Source organism: Acanthisitta chloris, unplaced genomic scaffold, assembly GCF_000695815.1.
Source record: "Acanthisitta chloris isolate BGI_N310 unplaced genomic scaffold, ASM69581v1 scaffold4391, whole genome shotgun sequence".
Classification (NCBI taxonomy): domain Eukaryota; kingdom Metazoa; phylum Chordata; class Aves; order Passeriformes; family Acanthisittidae; genus Acanthisitta; species Acanthisitta chloris.
The window spans coordinates 38,224-56,203 of record NW_008655316.1 but is presented as its reverse complement, the minus strand read 5'-3'; the positions used below and the strand labels follow the sequence as shown (position 1 = coordinate 56,203).

General features: G+C 43.6%; 1 protein-coding gene across 1 annotated transcript in view; it reads left to right on the top strand.

Moving 5' to 3' along the window:
* The first annotated feature begins 2,691 nt into the window (after positions 1-2,691).
* The window catches only part of LOC103810905 (HCLS1-binding protein 3-like), a 19,348-nt gene continuing 4,059 nt past the window's right edge, over positions 2,692-17,980 (top strand). The window contains exons 1-3 of the mRNA XM_009083834.1: positions 2,692-2,741; positions 11,335-11,486; positions 11,939-12,074. Coding sequence (XP_009082082.1) covers positions 2,692-2,741; positions 11,335-11,486; positions 11,939-12,074 — 338 coding nt within the window. The remainder of the gene's footprint in view (positions 2,742-11,334; positions 11,487-11,938; positions 12,075-17,980) is intronic.

Below are 17,980 nucleotides of genomic sequence, written 5' to 3'. Positions count from 1 at the left end.
GTCCTTCAGGAACAGACTGCTCCAGTACAGATCCCCTGCGGGGTCGCAAGTCCCGCCAGCAAACCTGCTGCAGTGTGAGCTGTTCTCTCCACGGGGCCACGAGTCCTGCTAGGAGCCTGCTCCAGTGTGGGGTCTCCACAGGGTGACAGCCTCCTTAGGGCATCCACCTGCTCTGGCATGGGGTCCTCCAGGGGCTGCAAGTGGATATCTGTTTCCCTGTGGGCCTCCATGGGCTGTTCGCAAGTCCCGCCAGCAAACCTGCTGCAGTGTGAGCTGTTCTCTCCACGGGGCCACGAGTCCTGCTAGGAGCCTGCTCCAGTGTGGGGTCTCCACAGGGTGACAGCCTCCTTAGGGCATCCACCTGCTCTGGCATGGGGTCCTCCAGGGGCTGCAAGTTCTGTTCTGTTTCCCTGTGGGCCTCCATGGGCTGTAGGGACACAGCCTGCCTCACCATGGTCTTTACTATGGGCTGCATGAGAACCTCCGGTCTGGTGCGTGGAGCAACTCCTCCCTCCTCCTTTAGTGACCTGGGCATCTGCAAGACTTTTTCTCTCACATTCTCATTGCTCTCTCTCCTGGCTGCAGCTGCAGAATTGTTTTTCCCCCTTCTTATCTCTGCTATCCCAGAGTTGCTACCACTGTGGCTGGTGGGCTCAGCCTTGGCCAGCAGCAGGTCTATCTTGGAGCCCCTGTCCTCAGCTCTGTGGGACATGGGGGGAGCTTCTAGCAGCTTCTCACAAAGGCCACCCCTGTAGCCCCTGCCCACTACCAAAACTAAGCCATGCAAACCCAATACAGCAGGTACCAATATCTTGGGAGTGCAAAGGAAGGTGAACAGAGACAGGAGTGAGGCCAGGAGCAGGGTGGGCAGCATGGAGAGGCTCCATGGTAGGTCAAAGGCAGATCCCATGAATCAGCACCTGGCATTTTGGCCATGTGTGATGTGCTATATGTTTACAACCACACTGACCCTGTGGTGTTGGTTCTCTGTCCTAGCCATGTGGCATGTGAAAAGTCTGCTGTAGCATTCCTTTGTATGGATCCAAACTCTGAAATGCCCTGGATCTGTATTTTCTGTCTGAAATCATCATTCTTTCTCCAACATTGCCATAGCCACTGTAACACCAGGGAGTAAAGGCTTAAAACATCATGCAGTTATTTGTAATTGCTACTCCCCTGCTATTGTCATCATTTCTGCACTTTTCCACTAGTCCCTCTTACTGACACAGATCAGTGGCAGAATTTCTGCTCTCCCTGTGCATTCAACCAAAGATCACCCTTGCCAAACTTCGGGTAATTTTTCACATGTCTTCAACTTACAAGATAGCACAAGATTCTTTACCAGTGTATGATGGCATAACCTTAATGTGCTTTTGATGCATTTAGGATTTGTGAGTCAGTGAACTGGCCCAAAGAATCAAGTTGCTAGCCCAGGCTCACAGTGAGTCAATAGCAGCTAAATCTGGAAAGAGCTCTCCTTGGGCTTGCTTGCTGCTTTTTGTCCCTACATAAGCATGAGATCTCACATTGTCTGGGGTGTGAGAGCCTGAGGTGTTTACCAGCATTTCTACCCACAGTCTGTGTTCCTTGATCCATTTTCCCTGCTGCACCCCTTGCAGCACATGAATTGCCGGTGTTTCTAATGCAGCCAGCCCCAAAGGGATGGCAGGCAGTAGCAGATCATCAGGTGACTAAGGAGGAGCAAGGAATGGGGTCTGTGATCAATCAGTTGTGTGGATCTACAGGCTTGTGTCACTTCTGTCAAGTCCTAATTCTCTGGGGATATGAGATGCTAGTTATAGGTTTTGCTGAGATCATCCATCTGCCATCTCTGAAGAGTGGTGAGGGAATAGCAAGTGCCGCTCTGGCTGAGCTGAGCTCTGAGTTTTTGCCACTAGGAGGGGAATGATTTTGGTTATGATTTTAGAAATTATCATGGCTGCCAAATAACACCAGCACCGAGCTGGATCTCATGCATCAGCCAGAACACTTGTGAAGACTACTTATTTCTTCTTTTTCTCATGTGTTGTGGTTTGCTTGCATTTGGCAGGGCTCAGTGGTTCCTCACCCTGCCACACTGCTCTGCTTCCCCAGCTGGACCCTCCGTGGCAGCTGTGGGGCACGCTGAGCTCAGTGCCCAGCCCCTGAAATTACTTATGTTGCATAAGCTTCTGTGCTGAGAAGTCAGTTAGTGATCAAAACATAACTAGAAATTCAATTTGCAAAATGCAGAATTATGTCAGCTGGTTTTTTGCTTGCAGCAGAAAGCAGCCCCTCGGTCGGCAGCTGCCACTGCAGAGCCTCAGTGTCTTGCTTAGGAGGGAGAGTTTGGTGTCTGTGGTGCTGCCTGGTGTGACTGTTGCTACAGTCTAACCTCCAGCAGTGTCTGCAACATCAAAGTCGAATTGCTTTGTGCAATTCCCTGCCTTGGGGAATATTTCACCCAGAGCAATTTTATCTTACCTCTGTTTAAAAAAAATCAATACAAGAAATCTCTAGGCAGGAAAGCTGTGTTCTCTTTTTATGGAAGAGGTTCTGATCTCATGATCAACAGGAGAGGCAGCAGCCTGAGCACGGCGCTGTGTCTGCAACAGCGGTATCATTTAGCTCTGACAATGTCTCACTGTGCCCTTCTCGACTGTAGTTCCTGTGGAGTCATCTCTGTGTTGTGGTGAGAGGTTTGTTTTACCCATGGGGCAGCCAAGAGGAAAAAGTGACCTCTGTGAACAGCAAGATGTGGGGTAGGGGAGGCAGTGGGGAACAAGTCTCAGGTCCTCGGGTCATACTGTGGAGCAGTTGAGACCCTGCAATTTAGAAACATTCTGCCTCTCCTTGCAAATCCTGCTTGGCTACTGCTGGAATCTGCTCACTGCCTTTGTAACTGGCCCTTCTTGATCTTTTCATAAGCTCTCTAGATGTGGTGTGGCAGGTATGTCAGGCACAGCTTCAGCCTAGAACATAATTTGCAGTTAGCTAGCGGTTTTCTTTAGGCTGGGGGTTGGTCTGTGCAGGTACCAGGCAAAAAAAACCCCAAAAACCTAAGGCACCCTTCAGACAGCAATTTATGTGGAGCATCTGGGATTAGAGAGTCCAGATGTTTTTTGATGCAAGTATCCTTTCTTGTTATGCTATCTATTTGAGGGTTTTCTGTTCCCTGGCAGAAAAAAAGTGGAGTTGTGCCTGCAGTCTGGGCTCTTGTACCTCTGCTTTACAATGCAGTGAGGAGGGAATTCAGGTGAAGCAGCAGCAGAGTGGGAATGGTCTTCTCCTGAGGAGCACAGTGTGAGGTGGGGGGGCTGTCAAACATAGGTGGCAGGGGATGCTGCTGGATATGAAGGCATTCTGTTTGCAAGGAGGTAAAATTAAGTAACACAAAATTAAACCTTTATGAAATAAATATGGAACAGTCAGGCTACCAGTCCTTAGGATTAGGCACCAAGCAGTTTCAGGTCATGTTGTTTTTACTTTTTCTAAGGCCTGTATTGACAGGATAACTTTAAAACTTTCAGTTTTAATCTGAAAGAGAGTATGTTTAGATGAGAGATAACGAAGAAATTTTTTCACCTTAAGGGTGGTGAGGCACTGGCATAGGTTGCCTAGAGAAGCTGTGGATCACCCATCACTGGAAGTGTTCAAAGCCAGGCTGGATGGGGCTTTGAGTAACCTGATCTAGTGGAAGGTCTCTCTGTCCATGGCAGGGGGGTTGAACTGGATGATCTTCAAAGGTCCCTTCCAACCTAAACCATTCTATGATTCTATGGTTCTGAGTTAGGGATGTCAGTGCCCAACCCTTCTGGAAATGAGGCGTCAACTATTCACATGTTCTGTGCTTTTTCAGAAAATATTCAAATACATCTTACAAGAAGCTACAGAGGGATGTTCATGTGTATGTGTGGGTTTTTTCAGCATTTCAGTGTTGAAGAAACCAATCGCTCTTCCAAAATGGTTGCTGTTTGCTTTTGTCACTTTTACTTGCTGGATATAAGAACTGTTATCACAACACTGGATACTTTCAGTACCTTCAATTCCCTCTTTGTCAGGCCTTCCTTTTTTTGTGTTTGCTCTTGATTCTGTTGAACATGTGGCAGATAGCATGCTCACTAGCAAGATTTTTTCACACCCTCTTTGTTTCAGCTTTGTTGACTTGGATTGTGAAGCTGCTCAGGACATTTTGTGAAGAATGTCTCGTAAAGGGATGATTTTGGCAGGTTGATTTCATAACAGCTGCATTTACATTCTTGCCATGCAGCACATTTTATTGCTGAGTTATAGTGCATGTAGACATCATTTCACAGGCATGCAGCACAGTACTCACTCAAGAATTTGTTGGGTTTGGAGCTACAGACCTGTAACAATTATTAATTAGTGTAAGAGAATGGATTTTTTCTTACAGTGTAGTTTTTATAGTGTTAAAACATGAAGCTAGGGCTTGTTCCAGAAAGTAACTCCACTGGCTTGAATAGTGAACTTGAAGGAAATAACTCAAGGAATAATGTCTTGCTGAGTTAAGTCCAAACTGTTTGCTGTATTTTTTGCTGTTAAAGCTTCCTTTCACCAGAAAGATTTCATATTTATTTAAGTTTTGACATTAATTTTGTCTTTTATTGAAAACTGACTGGTAAATATCATTGTTTATTTTCAGTGGTCAGCAATTATATCTGGTTAATATTTGTGATCAGCTTCAATCTCTTCCCTTTCTCTTTCTTTGCTAACATGCTGTTACCTCTTGCTTAATTTTATCCTTTTTTTCCCCTTACCCTCCCATCTCCATTTCCCCACTTTCCCATTGAAGCATCCTCTTTCTCCTTCAGTTACTGCCTGTGGTCTTTTTCAAGAGCATAATTTGACCAATGATAGTAATCTTTAGGGTTAAAGCAGAAAAAGGAAAGTCCAGAATAGAGGTCTGGAGAGTAAGAGGTACATGATGTGAAGAGAGCTGTGGATGATGAGGAGGCCTAATTATCAGTCTAGAAGATAAGGCAGCACTGCAGATTGTGGAGGTAGAGCAAGAAAGTGTCTTATACTGGCCAAGAAATTTGGGAAAATGATTGAGGAGGGATGAAAAGGGGAAACAGGATGGAATTAGGCAGAAATTGCAAGAACTAGGCACAAGGAAAATAAAAGGTGCTCCAGAAGAGGGAGGCAGAGCAAAAATCAGTGTTTCTCTCATTTTATCAATTTGAAATCAAGTCAAACCAAACACAGAAATAGAGAAAGAGGATTAAGGGCATAAAAAAACCGGTTACACACCAAGCCCTGATGCTGCCATCAACATGCCTACCTTGTAGCTCTTTTACTGATTCATAGACTGAACAGAAAGACTTAATATTCTCTCATCCTACTAAAGATATGCAGAAGAATCAAAAAGAGTGTTCTGGTTTCATCACTCCTTGCTTGAGGTGTCTGAGTGCCCCAGCTGATGCAGAGATAGCTCAGGATCTCTCTACAGAGAATCAGATCCCTGAAGTGCTGCAGTGAGATCTGTCTGCAGGATGTGTAGGATGAGAGCTTCCATTGTCCTGCTCCTGCTTTGGAAGAAAACAGTGGGAACTTTCAGGTTTGGTATGTCAGTCCTTAGATAAGATACCATTATTAACCAAGCCTGTAGGCTCATGAAGAGAAAATAGCACCATGATTCCAGCCAGATTTCAGTAACGAATGCTCTTTTAATTACTTACTGATTATATCTGATTATCTGCCTTTCTATAATTTTACCAAGCATCAAGACAATGCTCACCAGCCCATGCTTCTATGTGTTGTACTCTTCTAACTTTTCTGATTTCTAAAATAGCTTTATTTTTACCTCTCTGTAACCTCCCCGGACTTCTGAAAAGTGTTGAGTAGTTACATCCAGGGTGCAGAAAGATTCATGGTCAATTTTTTCCAAAACACATTAGTGTGTGTTATCTATTATTGCATATTTGAAAATATTCATCATTAACATGAGCATTAGGATAAGGAATATTTCATTGTTGTTAGAAACCCTGAAAGCACCATTCTGCTGCTTTGCAGATGAAGCCCAAAATACTAGTGATTATTTTTGGCATTTTCACGTCTTTATTGGCAACTTTATTTTACTTCTCTTGTTCTGGACCACTGTGGTTTAATTTAGTCATGATTATGTTTTGAAACTTGTCTTTTGTTGTCCTTAACTTGTTTCAACAAGTCTCATGTTCCAGTCTAGTCTAGAAAATCAGAGGAAAACGATAAAGGAATTTCCTTTATGTGAATTCTCTTTCTTTGCAATCTACTCTGTAATCCTAGTTCCCTTGCCAGGCATGAGTGCCTGTGTGCTTTATTAGTTATTTAGTTGAAACATTTTAGGAAGTGTTTCTGTGTTATGATTATTGCTAATGAGCTGTGTACTAAACCAAAGTTGTCCATCTGTGGTCTTCTCATCTGTTTTCAAATTATATTGGAAAAGGATATAATCAGGAAGTTTAAGGACAGATTATTAAATCAATTTGGCTCTGTTTAGGAAGAACAGGTTCTCCTGAGTGTTGAACCCTTCAGAAAAATCTCTCCACAAAAGCAGGTCCCTAAATGGGAGCTGAACTCTTGAAAATCTGTTCCTTCAGGCTTTCTTTCCATCTGTTGCTCTGCTGGAACAATAGTCCAAGGCTGACCTAATCTGGGGTCTGCAGCAGAGAACCTTTTCCTACAGTTGAATGCTCTTCTTCCAAATTATTCCTGTAGGAGATTTATTCCCTCTATTATGCATTATCTTATTTTGGGACATGCCAGAGACATTTAAAATACTGTAAGTTACTGTGATGTCCACAAGAAAAAGATTACTCTGTAAGGTAAAGTATCCCTGCAGCCAACACTTGTCATGGTTGCTTAATGCTTAGCAGTCAGGCTGTGTTGAGCTGTCAGGCTTAGAATTTCTATTGACCATCACTTGCCCAAAGTGGATGAGAATGACCCCTTTTGTCCTGTCTGTTATTATCAGGCAGCTTCAGAAAATGAGCACTGTTGAATAAAAAGAAAGCAGCAGATGACATTTTGTTTTCTGCGCAAACTAGTGTATAGTTTCTTTGTTTTTCAGAAATGGCTTTCAAGAAGATGTGCTAATATTGCTGCCATTTTAGCTGTAGTTCTTTTGTTCTAGCCTGAGCATACATCTGTGAGAGTTGGAGTGTCCATGTATGTTAGAGAGCACTTTCCTTGTAAAATGCCACAGATACCTAAAACATGAGTATGTATATTCTGAATAAATCTTTTTAACATTACTGTAATATTCCTTTCCTGGAGCACAATCTTATTTCTCTAAAAAAAGAGATGGTCATATTTTCAGAACAATTAACATCTGAATTCTTTTGCCATTGTGCTGAGATTACTGTACTCTAACAACAGCGCTCACTGTTTTTACCCAGCAGTGAGCATGGGTTAGGGACTCTTCTCTCTATAGAGCACAGTAGACATGCTCTGTGATTTAAGCCGTGTGTCACCAAGCATTAGGTCTGGAGATCCAATGTTTCACAATAGAGCTATCACACACACAGAGGTCTGGAAATCTTCCTACTTTGGAGTGTCTTAGTCATCCTTGTTGCTGTTTTCTACAGCTGACCAGAAAGCTTTTTTGCATTATTGCTGCGCCAGTGAGACCCGGAGGCTGCCAAACAAGTGACCTACATTGTGCTGGTAAAGAGTAAGAGGAGAATTGTGCTCACAAAGTGGGTTAGGTTTGAAACTGAGTGTCTTCTGCATACAGGGTTTTGTTGACATTTTCATGGGTGATTTGAGAATCATTTGGGAGCCAGAAGTCTCAGCTGGAGTTTCAAGTGTGTCAGCAGCCTGACTAGGTGGATTCATATACTCTAATTTTTGATTGTCTAGTTTTGGTCCATGTCAGTTAGGAGGCAAGGCTTTTACCAGCAGTCACTTAGGAAGCAGTTTGACTTCTTCTGGAGTCAGAGCAGGAGGCAGTAGTGTTATTTAAGTCATTCTCACACTGTTTCATGTTTAGAAGTCAGTAGGCTCAACTGGATAAATAGTTTCAGCTGAAAAAAAAGGACACATCATCTTTAGGGCTGGTTTGGTTTTTGTTAAGATGTTTTAAATTTAAACTAGAGTGATGTTCCAACGTTCTCTTGTTTTGGCAACAAAGAAATAGCACTGGCATGGGTCATCCTCCACCAGGTGGATGCTGGTAGTTTCAAAACGTCAGATGCACAGATTGTGAGTGTGATGTATGAAGAAGATGCTAATGAAGTGTAGGGCTTGGCTACAATAATTCGTTGGAAGACTCAAGGTTCCTTCATTTCTGTCTTCCCAAAAGCTCTGCATCTTGGCACATCAGGATCATTGAATTAACTGTCCTTGCAGCTTCTCCTCTCTCTGCCTACCAGCTTGTGGCTTCACAATCAGCTCAGCTCCACCCCTGCTTATGGGAGGGTAACAGTGATACATAGAGTGGGGAAGAGAGGGCAAGCAGATGCACACTAAGGCCCAGCTGCAGCTGATTGTGAAAGCAGAACCTCAGTCAGGCTCTGAAACTTCTTGCACACCCGTTCTCATCCATTAACCTCTGCTCAGCAGTGCACAGTCTGGACTGGCACAGCTAAATACAGAGCCGTGGGAATCCTGTTTCCCTGTTAGAGACTGACCTCACAGAGTCCCTGTATGGATATGCTGGAATTACTTGGCAGTCCAACTGTGGCTGCCTTAGAAGGGTAGTGTGGGGAAACAACTTGAAGGCAGAAAAACAACTTCCTCATGTTCCTACTGGTAGCAGTCAAGCCCTGCGGGTTTGGCCCTACACCCTTTAGGTGCCAATGAAGTCCTCTGGCAAAACAGCCAGTGAGCCCATGTGGGCTGGTTTGATGGCTGGACTAAACAGAGGGTTGTTATCAGGACCTTTCAGTTTAATTAATTTTGTTTTACATGCTGTTCTTTATGACACTCTTTATGATTCTCTGCCCTTTCTTCGATATTTCCCACCATAGTGGTACTCTTTGCTGAAAATACTTCAGCTAACTATTAGTAAACTCCTTGTGAACGTCACTGGGGTGGAGACCTGTTGCTTGGAAATGTACTGGCTCGTGTATAAGTACCTGTGGCATAACAGGCTCTTATGCATCAGGAGAGCTGTTGTAACTTGCTGAATGGACAAGGGTCTTGTCAAAGGCTTTTGGCATTCTGTAGGTTGGCAAATCCTCGTCTATACTGTCATTCACCTCTCGAAGAATATTTTGCAAGGCATGGGTTATGCAAATAGAAGTCACTTCTTCCCCACTAGATTAGATTTATTTGTGTCTGCGGATTCTATTTTTAATCATTTTGTCAGCTCTGAAAGACTCAGTCTTGCTGTTGTTCTGTTTTTGTTGTTAAATATAGTGGCTCAATTTTTTTAACTTTTCCTTTAATACTCAGATTGAGTGATAGATTTCTTACCACAGTTAATAAAGCAATGAATTTGAGTTTGTGTAGAAATCCTGGGTGAAAGCTCTCTGATTTGTACTTATTATAACTTTAGATTTTGACAGGTTTTTGAAGAAGTCTCTTTTACAAATGCTTCAGTTTGTGCAGTTCCTTGGAGCTGACCTTTCAAAACTAGCTCAAATTCAGAAGTCACTCAAGGCACAACCATAATGAATATGAATGCCAAAAAAACCACCCAAAAATTCCTGGAAATTCTGCCTGCTTTAAAATGAAGGTTTGTGTCATAAATAGTTCAGCAAAGTAGTTGCTGACATCTGCAGATACCTTTAGTATATCAAATAGGTTATATATTCAAATAAAGCCATGTGTAAGTTCTGCTTGGGACTTGGTCTTAGGCCTCCAAAGTGCTGCATTTGCCACTGCCAAGAGACAAAGTGGTGGTAGCAAGGTAATGTCATCCATGAGTTCTATTTTGTTGATAACAAACTTGTGAAAATAGCTGGAAGTAACTGGACTCCACTCTTTTGTGTGCATCTGTAGTCAGAAGAGGATTTTACAAGATTCTTTAATGTAGTTGGAATGTATGTCTAATCTCTTGACCTTGTTCTTAGTTTTTGATGACTGTGGCATGTTAAGTGCTGATAATTGGGTTTGCTCTAGGCTGAAACCTGACCTACTCTCTGCAAAGGAGAAGCTCAGACCTTCTATTGTAAGAGGCACTCAAAGGGTCTGCCTTAGAAATTGCAAGGCCAAGACTGCTGAGAGTAAGGATCTCTGAAATATGACAATTTCTTGGGAAGGACATGCAGTCCTAAGGAATCCTTTCTTTCAGCTTAGTTTGAATTGGACTTTTCACCCAAAGGTTTTTGTCCTGTTCTCTAAATTTTCGTCTTCATGCCATCTAGTTTGCCTCATAACTCAAGCTGCCTTATTGTGAGAGCTGCCTTGTAGGTTCAGCTAGTGGAACGTGACTCCTGGGTATGAGAGCAAGGGGCTTTTTTCACTCTGCTCTTGGAAGGGAATTCAACTACCCTTGTTTAAACCATGTGCAAATAGGGCCTGTAATCCAAACTAGGTTTTAGCTTCCTTCTCCAGCTGGTGAGGAGAGATCTTCCTAGATTTACTGCATCCAAATATCAGTGCTCAAAATAGATGGGATTCATTGTCCTATGGAGATGTTTGCCTCTTTCCACTGAGAAGAGAAGAAAGCCTAAAAATTAACTGTCTCACTGTCAGATTTTTATAAGACTATATTTCCAGGAAGTTAATCCTGTTCTTGGTTCAAGAAAGTACTGAGTGACATTTGTAAATTTTGCAAATAGCAGCCTGTCCAACCAAGTCCCTTCCAGTTCCTGCTTGTTTCAACTTAAAGGTGATGTAGTCTCATAGTATGTCTCCTCTGGGGGTGAGGGGAGTGTCTAACAGCTTCATGAAGGGAGTATGCAGCAAACCATGCAGCAGCAGGAACTCGCAAGAAAATTAAGCCAAAGAGATTTTTTAAAACCTGACCAAAGGGATCAGTGCAATGGACCAACCTGCACTTTGTTTTTCAAGCCATCCCTTTCTGTCTGTCTAGGACAGTGTTGCTGGAACTGGTCTTCTTTCTTATTTTAAGCTTTCTGTGTGGGAGGAGTGAAACTGCATAAAACAAATGTTTTTGAGCAGTAGTTTGCACACAGCAAACATACAGCATTGTTATCTTTGCTCTCCCAGTTCCCACTGAGCTCCTTGACAGTTCTTGAGAATACACAACATGGGTACAGGTTCAGACCAACATTCCCTCCAGCTCAGTATTCCATTCCTGCCAGTGACTAACAATGCCTGTGTACCTTTCTCTAAGCCTTTCTTAGCCTCCTACCACCTATTTTCAGCTTATGAGACTTTTCTAGCCATGAATCTTTCTTGTTAAATGAAGAATTGCAGTTGACTTTATTTTCTTTTATGTTTTAGAACTAAAAAAGCAAAGAAGGCACCTGCTGCTCCAACCAAGGAAGAGAAGCCCAAATTAACCATTTTTGAAGAGGAAGTGGATCCAGATGAAGGGCTCTTTGGCCTAGAAAATGATTTCTCATCAATTGGTCCCAGAAAGAAGATGAAAGAGAGTAAATCTCTTCTATATTTGTATATACAGATTGTTTTATCTAAAGCATGTGTATAACAGAGTGATGCAGAATATACAGAGTTAATAATGACTTCGGATGTTAAAGGCAAATCTTCAGCTGAGCAGAACAATCTAGAATAATTCAGAAATAATAAATACCTGTAGTTCACATAGCTGTTCACTGTAGACATTTTGGGCTGGGATTTTAAGGTCTGTGGGAGCTGGCTCTCCAACACTCACTCATGCCACACTAACAAGTAATGTAACCTGCTGTTGAGTGCAAGTCCTGAGAGTGCAGAGCATCACTGCACTTTGTGGATTGGAAGTCCTTGTGAAAAATAGAATTGTCTACGTGGTCTGTTTTTTCAGCCCAGCAGCGAGATTTACTAGCCAGTGTTAGTATTGTGTTATATAGCATTATTAACTACAGCATTTTTTGGTTCCCTTTTCTAGATCTGAAATTATTTGAAGATCCAGACCTTGGTGGGGTGGTGAGACTGGGTGACTCACTGCTGTTGCCAGCTGCCTGTGAGAACAGCAAGTATGTTCTGAGCAGGAGTCCTGAGGAGTACACTGAGGAGCTGCTGAGGTACTCATCTCAAATCTGTTGTGTAGGATGAAGGTGATCTGAGGAGTTATTTAGACCTCTCAAGAGATTCATTTGAGGGCAAAGCTTAAATACTTTGAATGCTAACTGTGAATCTATACTTGTACTGTCAAGTAGGATGTCTGATGTGTGTCATGGAGTTTGGAAATTAAACACTTTAAAAAAGGAAATTAGGAAGACCCTTTGAGAAAGGTAGGGATGCAAGGTATTATTCTGTGACTCCAAAGGAAAGGTCTTGAAGGCCCAAGACATGCTATCTAGTTCTTGTTTTCTGACATCACACTTCTGCTTTCTGCAAAATATCCACAGGGAGCCTGACCTCCATTATGAAAAGTGAGGAACAAAGCCCAGAGACAAAGAGCAGTTCAGCTTCAGGGAGTTGAAATCAGGGGCTCTTGCTACAGGAGGAATGATTTTCTGCTGATGGCTCACAGACCTCTGTGTATGCTTCCAGGAGGAATCCTGTGCACACCTCCACAGCAGTAAAAGACTCTCATTAAAATCTTTATCACCTTGCATTTAATTTTTAATCTAGTGGAAAGGAGGGCTAGAGCTTAGAGGTACAGGAGGGAATAATGTATTGCTTCCCCCTTGATAGTGTAGCCCTGGAACATATCAGCACATAATGTGTTTTATCCTGACATCTCTCTCACAAGGCCAGTTTGCCTGCACTGATAATCCTCGAGAGATCAACCAGGGAACCAATGCTCAGAGAGACCAGCATCACCAGGGACTCTCTGCTGCAGTAATGAGTCAAATTCATGCCTTCTGGATCTCAGGCTGCATCTGAATGATGAGACCAGCCTGGTTTCAGCATTATTTCATGCCAGCCAGCTCCTGTTAAGATGTATGATTTTCACAGCAAGTACTAATCTCTGGAGAGAGAATCTGTGTGTGGTTTCAAACCTCTCCTGAAGCAGGTAATTTTGCAGCTATTACTTTCTATGCAGGCAGAAGTGCTGACTGTCTTGGGGGTAGTACCTGACTTACTTTAAACAAAGGTTAAATTGGGTCTGGTGCCATCTCACATTACATCCTGACACCCCACCTGATGTTTATAGAAGCTGATGGGGCAGGACATGACCTGATTTAGTGCTGTGGTATATTGGGAGCAAACACGTATGTGCTTGCAATATTTTTGTGCTAGCTTTCTCCTCTGCTAGCAATCTCAGCATACAGCACTTGATCCAGAGTGCTCATACAGCTAGAAAAGAAGTGCTTGTTCCAGTGAAGTCGTTGCATTTTTATCCACTAGAGAGAGCTTCTCCATCTGTCATGTCTTTTGGATTATATATGTTCTCTTCCTCTGTGGCAGAGAAAGGTCTCTGAAGTCTGCTCTGAGACCAACAGGCCATGCTTTTAGATCAGTTTGAGGTCATCAATGACAGCAGCACACCTAGACGGTTATGGAAACCCATGGGAAAAGAGTCTATTTCTTTTAAATTCCAGTAGTTTTCATTTATTCTTGATTTGTCCCAATGCTTTCAATAGTTGAAAAGTCATCAAGATCCAGTTGGAAATGAATGCATGTAATGAAGCAGAAAATCATGCCAGGGGTCCAATGGGAAAGTTGACTATGGGAATCCAGAGGCACCTCCTGGCTGTGGAAGAGTTATAGGCAGATAGCTCAGGATCTGTTGACCTGTTCAGGTGCCTAACACCCTCTGAAATCCTCCTGATAAACCTAGTTCACAGTGTTACCTGCACATCAAGAGAGCTGATGGACTGAATGCAAGGGGAAGCTGATTTTAAGTGGAGGATGAGGACTTGCAGTTTTAACCTAGTAGAATATTTCACCTCACCTCTATGTAAGTTCTTTGCAGTCACTTGAAATCCCATAGCTGAACTTCCTCAAGTGGTTGTGCGCAGTGCACTTTGTTTTCTGTTCAGCTGGAAGCCTCAGCAGAGCTGTCAGGTCTGATAAACATAGAGACAGCATTTGAATAACCTCCCACCTTCCCTTACCACTAGACTGCTGTTACTTGTTCTTACAGGGCAGTCTCTTTTCCAGGCAGTGACCTTTGTGGTGAAAGGAAATGTTCAACATGAGCTGAACCCTGCAATCTCCCTGGCATGGGGGCTTGAGCATATTTTGAGGTCTAAGAATAAGTCTTGCCTTTGCCCGGTAGGTGTTGACAATTGCGCTCCTTTCCTAAAAGGACTGAAGAAATCTCTCCCAAGCCCTCAGATCAAAGGAGGAGCTGTGACAAACTATTCCTTTAGTTGGACTATTGCTGGATTAGCTACTAGAGGAAAACAAATCTCTTGGTCTGTTGGACATACTCTGTTATACCATACAGAAAAATTGCCTGGATGCATTTTGTTAAGATCTAAGACCATCCTGAACTATGATACACCAGCAGGTCTCTGGTAGAAACCTGGACATGGTCACTGTACACTGATGGATTGGCTGAATAATGCACATGTGGGAGCTCTTTGCTCATGTAGTGTACATTTACATGTATCACAGAGTTTGCTTGTGTGCATGTGGTAGATCTGAGAAGTGTCTGACTTGCTGTGAATCAAGCAGAGATAGGAGAGCACCGACTAAGGCAGAGGAAGGCAGAACTTTCTTCTTCCAAAGGGGAGATAGTAAAAGGTAATGTTCACAGCAGAACGCAGGAGCAACTGAATCCATTGTGATCTTTATGGTACCTGAGTGGTTGTAGCAGCAGTAGCACCATAGTACTGTCAGCACAGCAGTGAATCCTCAGCAGTGACTGTAACTCTTGAGGCAGAGACTGCTAGGGAGGCAAACGACTCTGCAAAATGTGCGTGGGCTGTGCTTGTCACAACATGAGGGAGAAGAGAATATGATAAACATTCTCATGGCACACTGAAGCCTGTGCTCTTTGGATCCCTGCTCGTATGAAATGAGAATTACTGTTTTAAATAGAATCACCTACTTGACATTAACAAGGGTTAAGTGTTGAGAAGAACCATTTGCTTTGTAAGTCTAATGGAAGACTTCTTTTTGTGGCAAAATACCACTGTCCATTGAAACAAATATTTTCTCTCTTCCTGTGGATTTACCAGCCTTTACTAGTTACTAATTTCTTGGCCTACTGACAGATTATAAGTGATGGTGATGGGGAAACTAGATGAGCTGCCTCATTCTAACCACTGTCATTGTATATGCAGGCACTGTTTCCTACCACTAGGTCTGCCACAGTACATCAGTGCCCTGTGCTTCATGGCCTTCAAGAACCTGTGGAAAAGATAAATTGCTGTGGTAGGAACTAGCAAGGTCAAGTCCTATCATGTTGCCTTCGGAAATAAAGGAGCATTTCATACTCTTCCTTCATGGTATGTGCTTTGAGAAAGAGAGAGATACATAACCTGGTGGTTTTGCTTGACTTCTCTTTGTTAGAATGCATTGCTCCTGAGCTTGGAGGAGGTGATCCATGAATATTAACCAGTTTTCTTGGGCTCCTCTTCCCTCCAGGGCTATATCCTATGGTACTCTACCAAGCAGATCCCTAAAGAGGCCAAAGTTTGCTCTCCTAAATTCCAGAGCAGTGAGCTTGCTGTGCACCCACTTCACTGCCCTTAGAGTCTTGAACTCCACCATTTCGTGGTCACTGCAGCCAAGGCTAAACTTGAGCTTCACATCCCCAGCTAACCCCTCCTTGCTGATGAGAACAAGGTTCAGCATAACACCTCTCCTCATTGCCTCCTTTATCACTTGGAGAAGTAAGTTGTCCTCAAAGCATTCCAGGAACCTCCTGGACTGCTTATGCCCTGCTGGTTGTCCCTCCAACAGATACTGGCATGGTTAAAGTACTCCATGAAGACCAGGGGTTGTAAACATGAGGTTGCTCCTGTCTGTAGAGGACCTTATCCACCCAGTCTACTTGGTCAGATGGCCTGTAGCAGACCCCCACTGTAACAGCACCTGTCCCTGCCCTCCCTTTAATGCTGACCCGTAAGTTCTTGGTTGGCTCCTCATCCATCCCCAAGCTGAGCTCCATGCTCTCCAGCGGGTTATTGACACAGAGGGTGACAGTCCCTCCTCACTTCCCCTGCCTGTCCTTTCTAAAGAGCCTCTATCCTTCCATTCCAACACTCCAGTCATAGGAGCCATCCCACCACATCTGCATGGTGTCAATAAGATCATAGCCCTGCAGGCATGCGCTCTTCTGCCTCATTAATCTAAATCATGCCTGCCTGGTGTGATGGATCAGGTTTTTGTGGAAAACCGATGCTAGAATTGATCCTGTGACTGGTGCAGCGGCTCTGTGTGCCCACAGAGTTACATAAATTATCACACATCCTAGCCTGAAATAATTATCACAGTTGTCTGAGCAGCTTTTTAGAAGAGATTTAATTAGCCTCACCTTCAAAAATGAATAGGGAGCTGAGATGGAAGGAAGCAGCTGTCAGCACATTTGTCTTTTTCCAGTGCTGAGAAAAGTGTCAGCAGTGGGATACCAGTTCTGCTGCCGTGTGATGGCAGACCAGGTATGTTCTTAGGATTACACTGACGACTCTTTCAGGAGCATTATAGTGTTAGAGGCTGAAGCTGCTTGTGAAACCACATCCTAACACTGCCCATTCCTAAACACCACTCGGTCCATACAGCTTCTTTAGCAGGTTTTTTGGCTTTAGGTTTGCCAAGCAACTGTTGCCACCCTTGAAGCAGCAAACACTTCTGTGCTTGTATTTCAGCAGACATTAGCAGATGCTGAATTCAGAGAGCAAAACCTACCTCTTCAGACTAGACAGGAGTCACGTGGGGCACCATCTCCAGTGCCACATAGTAAAAAATGCTTCCTTGCTCTCCGCAGGGTATGGAAACAGCACCATAGTTGGGCAAAGAGCTTTGAGAAACTCCAGAGGGTTTAAATCTAGATCCTTTGGGCAGAGGGTTGTTTGGATGATGGTCAGGTGGCAGGGAAGATTGCAATAGCCAAGTCAGAAATTTCCTGACCACTCTAGGGCAGTTCCTCTTACTTGCTGTGACCTAACTGTGGGAAAAGGTCCTTGATTTGGCTGTAGTAGGTTACAGTAAACATAAATTCTTCTCTGATGGTTTAAAATCAGGGTTTTTTTTCATTCTTCCTGTGATGTATAGGGATGCTACTTACAAACACTGGAGAGATAAAAAGTAAACTTGGCCAACAGAACAAAAAGCATTTTGCCAGACAGGAAACTTTAATCTTTGCCCCACCCTTAGGAACATGTATGGGTTGTATAGAATAATGTGGAGAGGTGACCTGGAGTCCTAGGCTCTCCTACTGTGGCAAGAGATGCTTTTCCTGGGCTTGAAACTCACCAGATCTCAACTGTCTTGAGACTCACCAGGTTTCAAGCATCTTGCCCCAGGTTGTTTGCATTTTTGACAGACATCGTCAGCTCAGGGGGAAAAAGCTACCTGCTTTCCCCTGCCCCAGCTGTGCCTTTGCCTGGTGATTGGGGAACTTTCTAGAGAGGCAGGAGACAAAGGTTTGAACTTCTTCAGGCTGGAAAAATTGTCTTGTCTCATTTCCCAGTGAATGATGTAACCAGCAGGCTGTTTTCCTCAGAGGGCTTCTTGTGGGCATGTGTGTGTAGGACTTACCTGTACTAATGAGCCTGTTCTCTGGCTCTCAGCCAGGCAGCAGCTCCAGACTGTATCCAGGCTGTTAGACTCTCTCCAGCTGCAGAACAAGGTGACTAAGCAGCTGCCTGCTGGGAATGGTCCCTCTCCTTGATGTGCCAGGGATTTTTTTGAAGAAGGGATAATCTATCCCAGACCAAAGCTGTGCAAGTGGTTCTTGTAGCATTTCAACAGTACAGACTCTCACATTCTAGTGTCCAGACATATTTCCTGGCCCTGGTTTAAGTACCACTATGAATTTACCTGTAATGGATTGCAGGGGAAAGCCGAAGCAGGAGGAGGGAGAGCT